This window comes from Toxotes jaculatrix, chromosome 21 (assembly GCF_017976425.1).
Source record: "Toxotes jaculatrix isolate fToxJac2 chromosome 21, fToxJac2.pri, whole genome shotgun sequence".
Classification (NCBI taxonomy): domain Eukaryota; kingdom Metazoa; phylum Chordata; class Actinopteri; family Toxotidae; genus Toxotes; species Toxotes jaculatrix.
Window position 1 is genome coordinate 12,234,060 of NC_054414.1, and position 15,494 is coordinate 12,249,553.

A 15,494-nucleotide genomic window follows, 5' to 3' on the forward strand; every position below is an offset into this window, starting at 1 on the left:
TAACAATTAACACTTTAATAGGTGTACAAGGGAATCAATAAGATAAAGACTGAACTGAACAAGTGAAATTAATCCAAAATCACACCGTCCAAATAGAGATACATCAGCTTTGGATTTGACATAATTAACAAATGTTTGCACAACATAAACACATTTACAAATCCAAACCAGGAGTTCATTTGAGCAGTTGGGAATGAGGGTAAATGTGTCTGCTGATTTTATTGTGGATTGTTCTAAGAGACGTCACCCTGCCCTGTGCTGCCACCTCCAGGATGCTGAGGCTCGGTCTTGTGACAAAGCAGAACTTCAGCCTTTACATCAACTTGTTTCACATGGATCATCTGCTTTGATGCTGCTCACAACAGAACCGTGTGTTGTCAGACTGCTTCAATATCCCGTTGATATGAACTCAACGTGAATAGCTGTGGGGCTGCGTCACTGTTCTAAAAATGAAGAGCAGTAGTTGTCTGAAAGGCCAGCAAGTAAGAGTACATTTTTAGAGTTTTCCAGTTAGAAGGTGCTATTTGTTGTAATGATACTCTTTTTTTTCTCATGTTAATTCTGTGTTATGTATGTTGCTTTCTTCATACTTCAGTCACTCGTCATGTGTGCATTTTTTTGGACTGTTAATTGCTATAAAATAAAGATTACTACTGGAATTATTGTCATTATTAAGCAAGGAAAAGCCAAAGATTCATTCATTTAAAATGCATTAAAGAACACTGAGGCCACAAAGCACGGTAAAACCATAACATATAGAGATGGTACAGTATGGCACCAAAAAACAGTCTTTTATTTTCATTTCATCAAATTATAGAAATCAAAACCCAAAAAGTCCTTTACAAATACAGGATAGCTGTGTTCATATAAATCAACACTGTTACATAAATACACAGACACACAGTTTATATTTATCAACAAAAACACAAACAAAAACACAGAGGTTTGAAATATATAATCATAGGACTACAAAGGTAAAATTACATACATATATCATGGTCATTTACCATATCTGTAATCTGTATGTGTTTGTGTGTATGAGTGTGAATATGTGCATGTTTTTGAGTATGTGGGATTTTCAGTGTATGTGGGCGCATGTTTGTGTAACGTTTGTCTGTGTCTCATCTAGGGCCAAGCTTCAAGGGGGCCTTAGGAGATGAGAGGTTCTTCTTGCTGTTGTGGTGCTTCACTTTCAGGTTTTGTTTTGGTGCTGTTTTCAAGTAAAAATGAAGCTGCCAGGAAAGAGATGAAGGATCAAGTGTCAGTGATCACGGCACAATGTCTGAACAGAGCATACAGACACAAAAATAAATCACAAGCCTTGTCTGGGGTTCTCTAAAAGTGTATTTGGACCCTTTGGACTTTCTCCTCTAAAACGGTACATTGATTTGTAAAATTGCAAATCAGCTGTTAGATTCCTGTCTTATACACCTATGTATGCCCTGTCCATACACACACACACCTGTATGGCCTCAGCTGGTCCCACTGTGACAGTGCTGGTGGAGGGGAGGTAACCTGGGGCGGATGCCGTCACAGTGTAGGTGCCTGGTAACAGGAGTCTGAAATAGTCGCCATCCACTCCTGGAGGAGCACACACATGGGGAAAAGATGAGAGGTGGAAACAACCTACTAGTCTATCTCAAATTAAGATACAGAGTGGTGGAAGAAGTATTTATATCCATTATTCAAGTAAAAGTTATAGGAAATAGCAAGTTCAATCTGTGCAAATATTATCAGCAATATTTATTATGTATAAATGTTGTCCTAAGTGCTGTGAACTAGGTAGCATGGAATTAAAATACTTATGTACAGTACTTTAGTGAAGGTAAATATCATTGCATGTACAATTTGTATTATTTTCAAAGTGACCACTAGAGGGAGACTTGTTCCATTCCAATAAGGATTCACAGCACTAATTTTTCATTTTGATGATACACTAAAATTAATTCTCTCTCATACACACTTGGGTCTCTTTCAAAGAAGCACAGATGATTTTTCATATTTATATTTCAAAAAATTCACTTTCTTTATGTGTTTAAGATTTTTACATTGATTTTTGGACACTCTATTTTTATACATCAGCAGATTATTTACCACAAACCTTTCTTAAATAACAGAGTCATGGAGTAAATAAAAAAACAATCAAACAAATAAAAGAAACCTCCCAGGACCGACAGCCACATCTGTATGATAATCAGCTGACATCCCTTCCACTGTGTCTTACCACTGGTCACATCATGGTGGATGCCAGCCACTGATATCTCAGCGTTGCCAATAGGGTTGTTGTTTTCATCATACACCATGCCTTTTATCCCATGATGCACCTGAAAAAGGAGAAACATGTTCATATTACTTCTTGTACATTTTGTGCCAGCCATAATATAATGGAGAACATGTGCTGATAAGTAAATTAGGAAATAAGTGTGACCACTGATAGCTTTGATTGCAGGTCATATCAGGTCATAATGTACATTTTTGAAGCAAATGCCAGAACATTAGACCTTATTACCCTTCTCCAGTCTTGTGATCTGCCACAAATATACAAGCAAGACGAGACGAGAACAGTATCTGAAGGCTCTTTCAGTTTGGTTTGTTTAATCAGTGCTGTGGAAAAAGGTTTATGTTTCCGAACCCTCCCTTGTGGCTTTAGAAACATTAATAGTGGCAAAGCATCACCGTATTTTATCTCAGTGGGATAAAGGACATTTTGTCTTCAAACCATGGTTTCATTTAATCCTTGACAGAAGGTAAAAGTCAGTTTACTAGTATTACACTGAATTTCATGCAGCTCATTTTGAGTCACTTTATCCAGGGAATCCCTGCCAGTGTTCACAGGAAGCCAAATCACTGGACTCTTGACTCCTTGCAGATTTTTGTGTGTAATTTTCTGACTGTGTGTTTGTGGTGTGTTCGTCAAATTGTAAAACTGTAATCTGACATAACTGTGATCTGCCAAATTGTGTGTGTGTGTGTGTGTGTGTGTGTGTGTGTGTGTGTGTGTGTGTGTGTGTGTGTGTGTGTGTGTGTGTGTGTGTGTGTGTGTGTGTGTGTGTGTGTGTGTGTGTGTGTGTGTGTGTGTGTTCTGACCTGTTCCAGGTATGAAACTAGTGCTTCTCGGTTGCCCAGCCATTCTCTGGGCAGCGCTGATGCTGGAGGGAACTTATCACAGCTCAGCTCCAGGGTGATCTCAAAACAGTTGGTGTACAGGTAGTTGAAGTCCTGCATGCCTGAAATAGACACAATGTCATGGATGAATGCTTTTGCTAAATTGTTTCGAAACTATCTCATTTAATTCTTTCATAGTATTGGCTTTAAGAAAATAGCTTTCAGTACACTGAAAATCAGACTGACTTTTTGAAAGAGAGGATTTTCTAAAGCCTAATGCATATGAGGCCATTATTGGGAGGGAAAGTTTAAATGTAACTTCATAGACTGTGACATAACACTTGGAGCAAAAGGGGTTGTTAAAATAAACATAACATGCTCCGACTAAATGTGACTGTGGGTGTTTTCATCCAAGTCAAAAGCTTGCATGACTCAACTGAAAGGCTCAACAAATTCACATTCCGTGGAAGAATCCAGACCAGCTCAGACCAGGACTTAAAGATCAAAGAGGTGGGTCCTGTTATTGCTGCAGCTACACATTACCTGTAGTGGAACTGAATACATGCCCAAACAGTCTGATTAACTTGGTGTGCTGTTGCTTCCAAGCATTCTATGCCAAAACATTACTATAAGTATTCACCAAGTCTTAAAACAAAGTTCCCAACCCATGAACCAAACAAGGGGGAATGAGCACTAAGTTGCCAGTGCCAAACCTCGTATAACTCCCAGTGGCCTGTAGGTGGCCAATGCCAGTAAATAATATTATTTAAACCCTAGTAACAGCCCAGCTCTGCATCTGGCTTTTTGCATGGCACAAAAAATACAAAAGTGAATCTCAAATATTCACAGTTTTTTATTTTCTATGTGCAAATAAAGGTGCTACCAATGAGACACTGAATTTATTTACACAACACATAACACAAAGACAAGATACACTAGTCAACACTAGACTGGAAATATACAATACGCAGTGTGTATTTATATCTATGAAATTGTTCGAGGTAAATAGTTAACTTTTTAAAAAAGCAAGGCCCTCTCAAACTTTTGTTAAAATTTCCGATGTAAACTGACTTCTAATGGTTGTTAAACCCACCAAAGTGGTGTCATTTACAAACCTGAGCAGCTAAACTGAGGGGTCAGTGGGAGTGCAGCTGTTGATGTACAGGAGGTGAGGAGGTCAAAGGCGGGAGAAGAGCACAGAGGCCCAAGAGAGAGTCAGAGAGTTCATGAAGACACCAGGGAAGCGTGCCATGCAAGCCAGTCAAGGCATTTCATTCATGCTGAAGTCTATGCCAGCGCCTGCCATCATTCATGCAGGTGGCCTTTTGTGAAATAGGCTTATTTTCTTTCTTGCCGAGAGTTAGGTGAGAAAACTGATATCAGTCTCATTTGTAAAAGTTAAATTTGAAGCTACCACCAGCCAGCGGTTAGCTTAGCTTAGCACAAAGACTGGAAACTTAAGGGGACTGTTAGCCTTGCCTGACTTTGTATAAAGGTAACAAAATCACCAGCACCTCTAAAGCTGAAAGTCATGGCCAAGTAAACAGGAAACAAACAGTAAGCACTAGTTCTTTAACGTGACAGTATGCCATCTTCATACTGTGCAAATCCAAATGTAGAGTCACATTACAGGCAGAAATTGCCAAGTTTTTAAATGTATATAGATTAAAACCTGTTGCTTCATGCTGCTCATGCACCAAGGTTTACCTTTGGACAGAGAGTACCAGCTGGCCCCGTTGGTGATCCCCTCATCAAAGAAGTCCCCACAGTTCCAGCCCTTGTGCATCCAGCTGTGAGCGTACGAGTAGGTCCTTGCCAACTGCCAGAACACACAAATGTACATGTGCCCCCATCATTTGCAACACGTTTTCACACAAATGTAACAGACAGCAATTAAATCAGATGTGTGAAACGCCTGGAAAGAATTTTCAATCTGCAGCACACCTGTCTGAAGAGTTTGTCGTCCGGAGTGGCTGCATATGTGGTCCTCCCTCGAATGCGGGGATCTCTCGACTTGTCGAAGGGGTAATTGGCCACCACAGCTCCTCCATGGAGATTGGCCGACAGGACAAAATTGTAGTTTTGCATCCATTTTATGACCGCCAGAGTCTCTGGTTCAACCTGTGGAGGACAGTCAGTGAGGAAGTTATAAAGGAAGTAGCTTATAACTTGATGGTTGATGTACTTATAGGCCATGTGGATCGTTTTACATATTTACACACCCAAAGACATACTGCATTTGTCCAACTGTTTTATTGTTAAATAATTAGACAATAATTAGTGCACAAATTCTTCCCAGTCCTTGAAACAAACTGTCCAATGCCATTTGTCCATCAGACCTCCTGTTTGTTGTCTATTGACTTATAAGAAAGTATATACATAGGCTTCACATCATCCCAGACCTTAACCAGACAAGATCAGTGGACTGAGGACATCTGGTTTTCTTTTCACCCAGAACCAATGGCTTCTCTTGGCTGGTTACTTGGACATATTTTCTCTGTGATTTTTCTTACCTGTTTTTCACTTTTAGGCAACCAGGTTAATTCATCAAGATATCATCTGCCTTTCTCAGGCCTATGAAATAATCCTTCAGCTTTACAAGATGAAACACAACAGGCTATTTAAAGGTTACGTAAGACTGTTAATATTTACTTATCATTAATTAATGCATCTCATTTTGCATAAAAATGATCAGCCTTTTGCTTCACATTACCAGACAGCATCTCCAGTTAAATGTTAGACACATCCTAATCGTCAGTGCTAACTATCCTTACACACTCCTATCCGTAAATCATGCTTGGAGACAAGGAGTAATACCTCTCCTTGAATAAGGTATGTAGGAAAATAAACACAGTCTGGCTCTGTTCAAGAATATTCAGGCCGGTCAGAGCCCACTAGCCTTGAACACAGCACTGGTACCAAGAGGAGGGACCTCTGTTTGAAGGACTGGCAGGTATTTATGATCTGTGGATCTTTATATACACCCATACATGCTTTGAAGTCAGAACTGTCACCATGGTGTAGGGTTACACATGGGGGGCACACACACACTAACAAAGGCATGCTGACAATCATATCTTAAGGTTACAATAGTCAGACAACTGCACGGACAGAGACAAATATAAAATAATGCAAAACCACACATTCTGGATCACTCAGTGGTTCACTGACAGACAATTCAAGGTACATCTTCACACTGTATGATGGACTTAGCCTCTGCAGGCTGATCAGTTATCAGCTACTCCCCAGCTTCATGGTCAGAGGTGAGCTCTTTATAGGAGGCTGAGTAAATGCAGTATTTCCAAGAACAGACCCCTGCTGTCAGTCTGCGAGTGGTTGAAAACCTAAAAAAATTGATTCCTACATGAAACTAACCATGAATAATTACAACTACACGGGGAAACTCTCAGATGAGAACAAATGCTGGTCCTATTTTTCAATTTGTTACAGGGTTTGAGGATTAAAACTGTGCCTCTTCAAACAGAAATCAAAATACTGCATGAGTCAGCCACCTGGAAGGCCCTAGGTTGTTGTATTTGTCAGTTATTGTAGAACGGTGTTACTGACTAAACTCATTCCTCTGAATTAAACATCATCAGCTGGCTAATGTACATGCAGCGTGACTGAGCCTGCAGGCGAGCACAGGGACTTGTGGCTTCATGCAGCCTGTGAGGATGTAATCCTGACTAGCATGAATGAAGTATCTGTAACAGCAGCACAGTTTCCCTTTTGTGTATCTCTTTCAAACGGCAGTCATGTGGGTAAGACAACCAGCCCGAACCTGGAAGGACCAGCGTTTTAGTTTTCTTAGTGCATTTGCAGCCCAGGAACTGGTGAATAGGCTTATAGAAGTATTGTTATACTCATATGTGGTTAATTGGGTCAACAGTGTCATAATGTGATGGAGAAAACCTCTGTCATATTTGACTGCATTCGACTTTTTAAACTTGGAGGGATGTTTTATTAAATTTGTAGAGATATTACTTTCTCCAGCAGTAACAATACTCAGTTGTTTCAGGAGGGAGGGACCAAAGGCCCGGCCAGTTAAGAGATAAACTTCAGGGAAATTAACCATGAATACAGTAGCTATTTTAATGTCTGCTGAAGATAAGATGACTGCAGACGAGACGTCCCCCAGGATCTGACCTTAATACTTAAAAAGTACTTTTTGGCGGACTGTTAGGAATAGTTTGACATAACATACTTGCATACTTCCACTTATTCTCTGTTCATTCTACAGTGCAGTGATCTGAAATAATAAGTGCACAGTAAAAAAGAAAAGAAAAGCAGAGACCATTCAATCACCCAGAATAAAGTCATAGCTCTCCCACAGCCAAACTAAACTATATATATTGCAACACTGAGCCACAAATTGAAGCAGAGGCCAACATATATTTGTATATTAAATAAATAATGAAGTTTATTCCCTCATTGTTATTCACTGTGTAGAGCAGGTTTCTGTTGTGCATTTTCTTAATTATTTTTTTAATGGAAAGGACATGTGGTGGCATGTACAGGTGCTGACTGTGCAGAGGGCTTTCTGTGTGTTTTTGCCAAGTTGAAATATTTCATGGAGCACAGTGCTTGTGAGTTGATTTCCAATAGTCTCATAGCAACACAACGTCCCACAACCAGGGCGAGCACAGTGGTGAATGTATTAGTTATTTCAAGAAAATGGGCACTTGTGTTTTTACAGAGGCTTGGCAACGAACATGCTATGCTATGTGAAGAGCCAGGCAGCACCTCAAGGTAGCAGGTAACAGTTACACTCTGAGACCGCAAAGTGGGCCAGTTCAACTTCTCATGGTGGTGATAGGGAGACAAAAATGTTTAGCTGAAGCTGAAGGTCTTCATATACAGTACATATATCTTATCAGGTGTTATCATTCCAAGAGTGAGGACTTTGGGTGAACTTGAAATTACTGAAAATTACAAAAAAAAATTAACAGCTAACAGATCCCATGACAAATAAACTCATATTATTTGTCAACAACACATCTGGACTGTCTTTAAAATTGAGGCTGAATCTAAAAGATATTTTTAGAGATGCTTTTGTTCCACTTTGTCCTGAAAGATTGCAGCTACCGTTTTGCCCGCCTGTTTCAGTTTGCTAAGACAAAGGACAGTTTACATGAGGAGATATAGGTTTTACAGTAAGATAAGCTAACACGCCAATCTATATGGGTCAGACTGCTCATACACAAACTTACGCAACCTGACACACGCAACATAAATTTATAGACAGCAGTAGAATCTGATCCAGTGCAAATCTCATGAATTCATCTGTGTCAACAAAATTAAAACCAAGATAACTCTGCTATGTTACAGTTGCTCGTTATTCAAGTCCACATTCAAACACTGAACACACACTAACACGAGCATGAAAAATGTCATCATCCATCTTCCTTTCTTACCCTAACATGCACATGTTTGTACAAGTGCACACACACACATATATATACACACATGCACTGATTGTGTATGTGCCTTCTCAGTGTTTATCCAGTAGCACTGACCTGTTGCTTCCAGTTGTCCGGCAAAGGCAGATGGTGATTTCGTCCGTTGGTTTTCTCGTAATAGTACATGAGCGCATTCAAGTCTGGAAAGTTCCGGTTCAGATCGATTTCTCTGGCGTTTCCTCGACCCACCAGGTAGCCATTGAACTCTGGACCCTGTTGACCCACAGACAAACTATCAAGCTTGACAAACTGCAGCCTTTTGGGTCACAATCATCTTACTTGTTACAGCTGAGGGAATGAATTATCATGTTTTTGCTTCTGGGCTTCTAGTATATTCAGGCTACAAATTCATATTCCTTGAAAGCAGTGAAGGATTGGTCAATTGGTTTCCAAGTTGTTTATGAATTTAAAGTTTAATTCGCAATAAACTTGTTCTCTTAGGAATCCAAGCTCAAATCCTTCCTGACTATAATTTTTTAAAAAGTCTATAATATTTACTTGCATAATATTAAAAGATTTCAGCCATGCTGGTGCCTTAGAGATGGCAGTGATGGCCCATTGGTAGGGCCTCACAGAACCATCAGCATGGCTGTAGACTGATTTATTACACTCAGGAGTCAGAGTGCCTTGGAATTTTCTGTTTTGTTTGCATTGGTTGTGACTCCAAAGATGACCTTTTATCACTGAGTGTTATTCTAAAAATTACTTTTCATTACTGACTATAAAGCAAAGATGCTCTCGGGTTGACAGCAGGAAAACATTCCAAAAAAATATGTGTTCCAAAATAGGGAGGCTTGTATTGGATTTGCATAGTATTTGTAAAAACTTCCATGCAGGCTTTTACAGAATTTTCTGACCTGCTGGAAGACAGTTGGAAGAACTGACTGAACTCTATATGGGACTATTTAAATCTTACATTTTCTGATGCCATAGACATGATATCTTTTGCTGTTTTTCCTCAAAAGCTAAATTACTACCCGAAATCACTACTGTGCCTTCTTGGATGAAACAGCCTTCCCCATTGTTTTCCAGATGCTGCTGCACCCAAACATCTGTTGATGCAACAAATTATAGTGTGGTGTACATGTGTCGTCTGAGTGGCAAAGAGTGGGACAGTCATGTGCAACTGGCGTCCTCAGGACGTATAATTAGTCTCAAAGAGATTGTGCGCACGTGTGTGTGTGTGAGTTAAAGGGGATTGCATGTGTGTCTGTTGTTTCACAGCCCATATAATTACCCCTGGTAGAAAGCTAGGGGCTCTCTCAGGGAGCTGATCGATGGGATTACAGACATTTGGAAACAGTGGAAAAAAGTTACCTGATAGTGTTTGGCTCCTGGTTGCTCGTCTTAAACACACAGATGTTCGTTCTGTATCATATCAGATACCCTTAGTTATCAGAGGGAGTCAGGTAAGATGTGTGTTGAATGTGTGTACTGAGCTGTGATTTAACTTGCAGGTATCAAGTTTCACAGAGGGACCTTAACATTTCTAACATTTCCACTGGCAAGAACACAATCAAGGAAAAATGTGGAAACTTTTTCTCCACAAGTGGTAAATGGTTGCTCAAGAAAAACAGGCAAACGTGTCCCTGTGGAAGATTTTCTCTGGTTTCCTGTTGGCTTTTTGAAGCATGGAGCTCACATGTATGTGAGGGTGTACATTACCTGTCTGGCAGCCACCTCATAGCCATCAGGGTTCATGGAGGGCAGGATGTGGATGCGCGTGTCATGGATCAGCCTCGTGATCCGTTGGTTTCCGGCCCGATACTCCTCGCACAGAAACTGGGAGAATTTAATGAGCAGCTCGCGGCCGAGCACTTCGTTGCCGTGCATGTTGCCCACGTACTTGAACTCAGGCTCCACTGGGGAGGAAGTGGAGAGGTGGAAGGGGGGGCATGAGGTCAAAAAGCCACAAGGAGCTTCCAAGCGTGACATTTAAAATGAATGCCTGAGCACACACACACATATATACACATATATGAGCACACTCACTAGGTAGGCTGTCTTCTTCATGTTTTCAATTCAGCCTATGAGATTTTTTTTTTTTTGAGTCACTAAGCCACTGCCTTGAGTTTCTAAATGTTATAAGATTTAAACCATAATTTATCATCCAGTGTGCTATGCTGGATGAGGCTATTGTTGCCTCGAGGCGCTATAGTTTGAAGCAGCGATGGGGAGTGGGCTACAGAGGCCTGGTGTGACCTTGATCTGACCTTGATGTGGAGTTCCCCTTTAGCAAACATTAACCACCATGAGCTACTGATCACACCAAGTAAGGCTGTGGAGATGTATTAAACCAACAAAGGGTTCATTTTACTGCTTGCGGAATCATTTTTTTCAATTGTAAGAGGAAGATTGTGTTATTTATTTATTTAGTTTTTCAAAACATTCCCAATCTCACTTTAAACTCATTACAAAGCTTAACCTTTTCATACTACTGCAATTTCTTGATAGGGATTTTTCTCAAGGTTCTGACAAAGGTGAACTCAGGGGAGTGAGTCTGATTACAGCTGATTGAATTATTGAATTATTTGGATAAGGTCATCTGGCATTCCTGCGAGTATCCATCACTGATTGGGTGAGCCACCTATCCAAACAGTCTCCCGCTCTGTGTAGGGTTCCCTCCTCCCAGGGGTCCCTTCATTAATCACTGCTGCTACACTGAGAGACCTATGTGCCCCCAAAACGTTGCAGCAAAAGGACAGGGCTACTGCTGAACACTGGCTAGAACTAAGTGAGTTTATAACTGTGTGTGTCTAGTATTTATTATTGTACCCTATACCCACAGTACGCAGCACTGCAACTGTTGTAACTATTTTGACTTCTGTTCACATGGATAAATAATTGTGGGTTTTTTTGGGGGGGTTGGGCAATTGTGTGTGAGCAGATACTTCCAAATTTATGAACACCCTTCTCTAATTGCTTCAGGCATCCAAATGGCTGCTTGGCCACTGCAATTCACCTCCTTTTCTTTAACAACGGGCCAATTGGCCTTGAGTTCAGAAAACAGTATTGGCTCTAGCATGCAGCTTTAAACACACACACACACACACACTCAGCAGTATGTGAAAGACATGAACTTCCTAAAGGGTGCAAGAGGGTTGACCCAGACAAGACCTGAGGTCATTCCCCTCCATGAAGTACACGGTTCCTGTTTTTCACCCTCAGTCACCTTGCAACAGAACAGGCGCACATCCTTCTATTCTACTGAAGGAAGCCCCTACGTGTGCAAATGCAGAAAAAAATGCAAGCTCAGCCGTGGCCAAAGAAGCGTTCTTTGCAGTTGTTAAGCCTTTTTTTTTTTTTTTTTTTTTTTTTGTTGCTTAAGTAGCTGCCATTACAAATGCAAGAGTGGAAAAACCTTTAAAATCACTTACATGAGTATGACCCTTTGGCCTGTTTTTAGTACAAACACTGGCTGTAATGAGTTTATGGTTTTCAATTTGCAACCGATATGCAAAATAAACACCTGAAGAGCTGATTCAGTGGTTAGGAGAGGGGGGAAAAACAAGCAAAGCTTTTGCAAGAGCGGGTTCAGGGTTAAAGCCTTGTTGACTCAGACTGAACCCCTGTGTCATCTACTCAGCTTTGAATAACACCCCCACATTTTATCAGTGGTTGGATGGCAAAAAAATTTGAAATGAATCACAGATGTTGCCTCAATTCTTTCACTTTTGCCTTTCCTTGTTCACTTTGAGTTTTCCACAGCTCATGGTCGCTGATGTTTATCAAAGAAGCCAGCTAGGGATAACTCCTCCTTTTTGTCTTCACTGTTGAACCACACAGTAATTCAGCTTCATAAAGCCAAATCGAAAGCTTGCATTTCATCTCCTCAGGAAAAAACCAGAGCCCCCACAGACTGCTTCTGTCTCCTGCCAGCTATGTTCTCACTCCCCACAGCAAGAAGTGCAAAACAAATGGGCAACCAGTGACAAGGCTTGGGCATTAGAAGTCCATAATCATTTAAATTCAAGTTTCTGTGGCACCAGAAAAACATATCATGTTGGTTAGCTTCAGAAGATACTTAGTGGCATTAGAAATGATAGGAGCTCTCTGTAATACAGATATTTTAACAAATATAAATTGGTTTTCATGTTTTGTTTAAGACTAAACATTAAATTAACTTGGACTTTGCTGTGTGTCTGTAACTATGACCTATTGTCCCTGTTATCATCCTTCATAAAAACACCTTTGGTCTTCATGTGACCTGGCCATCCACAGTGGACATTCAAACAGTGAATCAGGTGTTACTCACATGTTTCATGGATGCCCGGGTTATCACTGAACTCCAGCACGTAGAGGTGGCGCCCCTCCACACTGTGCCCGATGCTGTAAATGCGAGTGATGTAGGGGCATTCGCTCTGCACTGCAAACAGGGCTCGCACCATGTCCTCGTATCGGTGATGCTGGAATTCTGACCCCGACACCAGGAGCCCCATCAGCCCCAGTAGGACAGCACCAAGCCAGGGAAGAGTCCACCCCTGCTGCATAGTCCCTCAGCCCAAGTTGTGCAGCACAGGAGGCGGTAAGAGGAGCCTGGTGAGGAGACTGCTACAACAAAGGAATACACTCACACACTTTCAGATTTATCTTTATAGCTTTACACACCAGCCATACTGCTCAGTCCCTGCTTGCTCTTTTCCTTTCTTGTTCCCCTTCTTTCTCCTGCTCTCCCTCTCCCCCTGCCTCCTCCCACATACAGTCCTCACACTGAAGAGCAAGTAAGGACAGCCCCTCGCTCCTTCTTTGTCTCACTCTCCTCCTCCAACAGCTGCTTCTCTCCCTCTCTCTTTCCCTTTGGGTCCTTGTCAAGTACATGCTACTTGCTTTATTGCTGCTTAGAATGCTTCTGCTTCAAGTAGTTCGCCCCACAGCCCCCTTGGTTCTCTGCACACACAATCTGAATTTCATTCTGTCTCTGAGACACTCATTTGCTATCCCTTTCTTTGTCTCTCACTCTGGTTCGGTTCTATACTCCCTTCCTGGGAAAGAGGGGTTGTTTCCACGGCACTGCTCTCCCCAACCCCTGCAGCCCTCAATCATCCATTCATTAACTCTTAAGTCAACACACAACTCCTGTGTGTGTGTGTGTGTGTGTGCACGTGTGCCTGCACTCCTCAGATGAATCAGTGTGTGAGCTCTTTCGCAACCTTTGGACTGGTTTTGTTGCTCTGTTTCCCCAAAGAAGCATTCATACACGCACACACACGTAGGAAAACATACCCACATATGCTCTTACGGCCCAGAGAAGAAAGACCAAATGCTGCAATTAAACTTTTAAAAGACACCGGCTGATGCCAAGACACATGCACCCCCCGCGAACACTCTCTCTCTCTCTCACACACACACACACACACACACACACACACATACACACACACACACACGTACTACAGAGTGTGCAAGGGGTGCTGTCAATCAAACCTGCTGGAGAAAAGAGGAGCTTTTTTTTCCTCACAGAAAGTTGTGCAACCGCTTGCAGGAGTGTCTAAAGGGAGAACAGGGAGAGGCAAACGTGAAGCAAGAGAAAGAGCTGAAGATGGAAAACTGAGCAACATGAAGCTCAATAGGAAGAAGAAATGCCAAAAAATGAAAAGAAAGGAAAATAAATTGACGAGGATGGAGAGAAAGCAGGGGGGGAAAAGCGAGGAAGAGAGACAATGTAAAGGACAGAGATGCGGACACAAATTTAGTAAAAGACAAAGACCAACTTGGCCACAACATAGCTTCTTTCCATGGAAATGTTCTTCTCTGTTATTGATTTTCTCACAGTCTCACATTTACACATCCTTTGCCATCAACGTCAATGCAATTGACAAGCTAAAGTAAGTGGGATTGCTCTGGACCTGGTCCTCATTGTCCCTACTGGTGATTGTGGTTCCTCTGCTTCATTGTTTACATCTGGCGCCCCTCAAGGATCCTCTCCACTCACCAGTCCCTTTCACATCTCACTGCCATGCCAACAACTCTCAGCTATGACTTTCAGTTCAATGAAACAATCCCAGCAAGATGCAAATAAAACACAGTTGAAAAACTAAATGTCCCAAAACATCCTTCAGTTAATCAGATTACATGGATCTTTATTGTCACTGGGCGAGGACTTTAAAAAAAATCCCAGTTCAGTTTGTGTCTTATAGTCAAAACATTATGCACCAAGTCTGGATCATGTTGAAGAATTTCACCTTGAATTTTAACCTGTATTTTCTCCTGCCTCATGTAAGAGTTCAGTGTTGATAACCGTCCTCACATAAGGTCAAAAGTCTGGAAGATTGAAAATGAAGCTGAAGATGTAAAAGGGAGTGTGTGTGTGTGTGTGTGTGTGTGTGTGTGTGTGTGTGTGTGTGTGCGTGCGTGCGTGCATGTGTGTGTGATCCCCACACAATCAGATGTATCGTTAACATCCTTTCAAACTTCTTGTAAGAAAATGACATCTGGTGGTTAGAACTGGTATTACAGCCGTGGACACAGCTGCCATTCAGAGTGGTGAGACTGTGGATTATTTGTCTATTATCAGATATAAACCTACTGTAATAGGCCAGCCACTGCGATTCAGACTATAATCTCTTAACTTATGCTGTACATAAACAAAAAAGGCTTTACCTTGGTTGAAAGGTTCACCTGATGAATTCCAGATGTGCCTTTCTTCCACAGAGCAGAGGAAAAACAAAACAAAGAGAGGTAGAAATGAGCTGACAATCAGTAATTAGCAGCTGCAAAATTCTTACCAATTAACAATCCTTATTTAAAAAAAAATTAACTGTGGTGGTCATTCACTGAAGTCTGAGTGAAAAAAAACAGGAGTAATTTAGTCAGAATACAGCCAGCAGAGACTGTTTGAGCCTCCAAAAGCACCAATTTAATTGCAAACAACAACCACATGTTTAAATGAGAACAACCTTAATAGTTCAGTTGAAATGTTTTAATATTAGA

The 15,494-nt window shown here is 41.2% G+C and overlaps 1 protein-coding gene across 1 annotated transcript; it reads right to left on the bottom strand.

Moving 5' to 3' along the window:
* cpn1 (carboxypeptidase N, polypeptide 1) lies at window positions 1–13,271 on the bottom strand. The gene is made up of 9 exons (XM_041066775.1): window positions 12,820–13,271; window positions 10,230–10,426; window positions 8,622–8,777; window positions 5,050–5,226; window positions 4,813–4,924; window positions 3,088–3,227; window positions 2,225–2,324; window positions 1,463–1,581; window positions 1–1,232 (listed from the first exon to the last, which is right to left on the bottom strand). The coding sequence occupies exons 1-9, from the start codon at window positions 13,052–13,054 to the stop codon at window positions 1,122–1,124; spliced, it is 1,347 nt and encodes a 448-aa protein (XP_040922709.1). The 5' UTR covers window positions 13,055–13,271; the 3' UTR covers window positions 1–1,121.
* Between the last annotated feature and the right edge of the window lie 2,223 nt (window positions 13,272–15,494).

Bases quoted from the DNA above. Each gene is read 5' to 3' on its own strand.
- cpn1 (XM_041066775.1), bottom strand. From the start codon at position 13,054: ATGCAGCAGGGGTGGACTCTTCCCTGGCTTGGTGCTGTCCTACTGGGG. The intron at 8,778-10,229 runs GTAATGTACACC...GTGGGTCAACAG, and splicing joins ATGAGGTGGCTGCCAGACAG to GGTCCAGAGTTCAATGGCTA. The intron at 4,925-5,049 runs GTGTGCTGCAGA...GTGTTCTGGCAG, and splicing joins ACGACAAACTCTTCAGACAG to TTGGCAAGGACCTACTCGTA.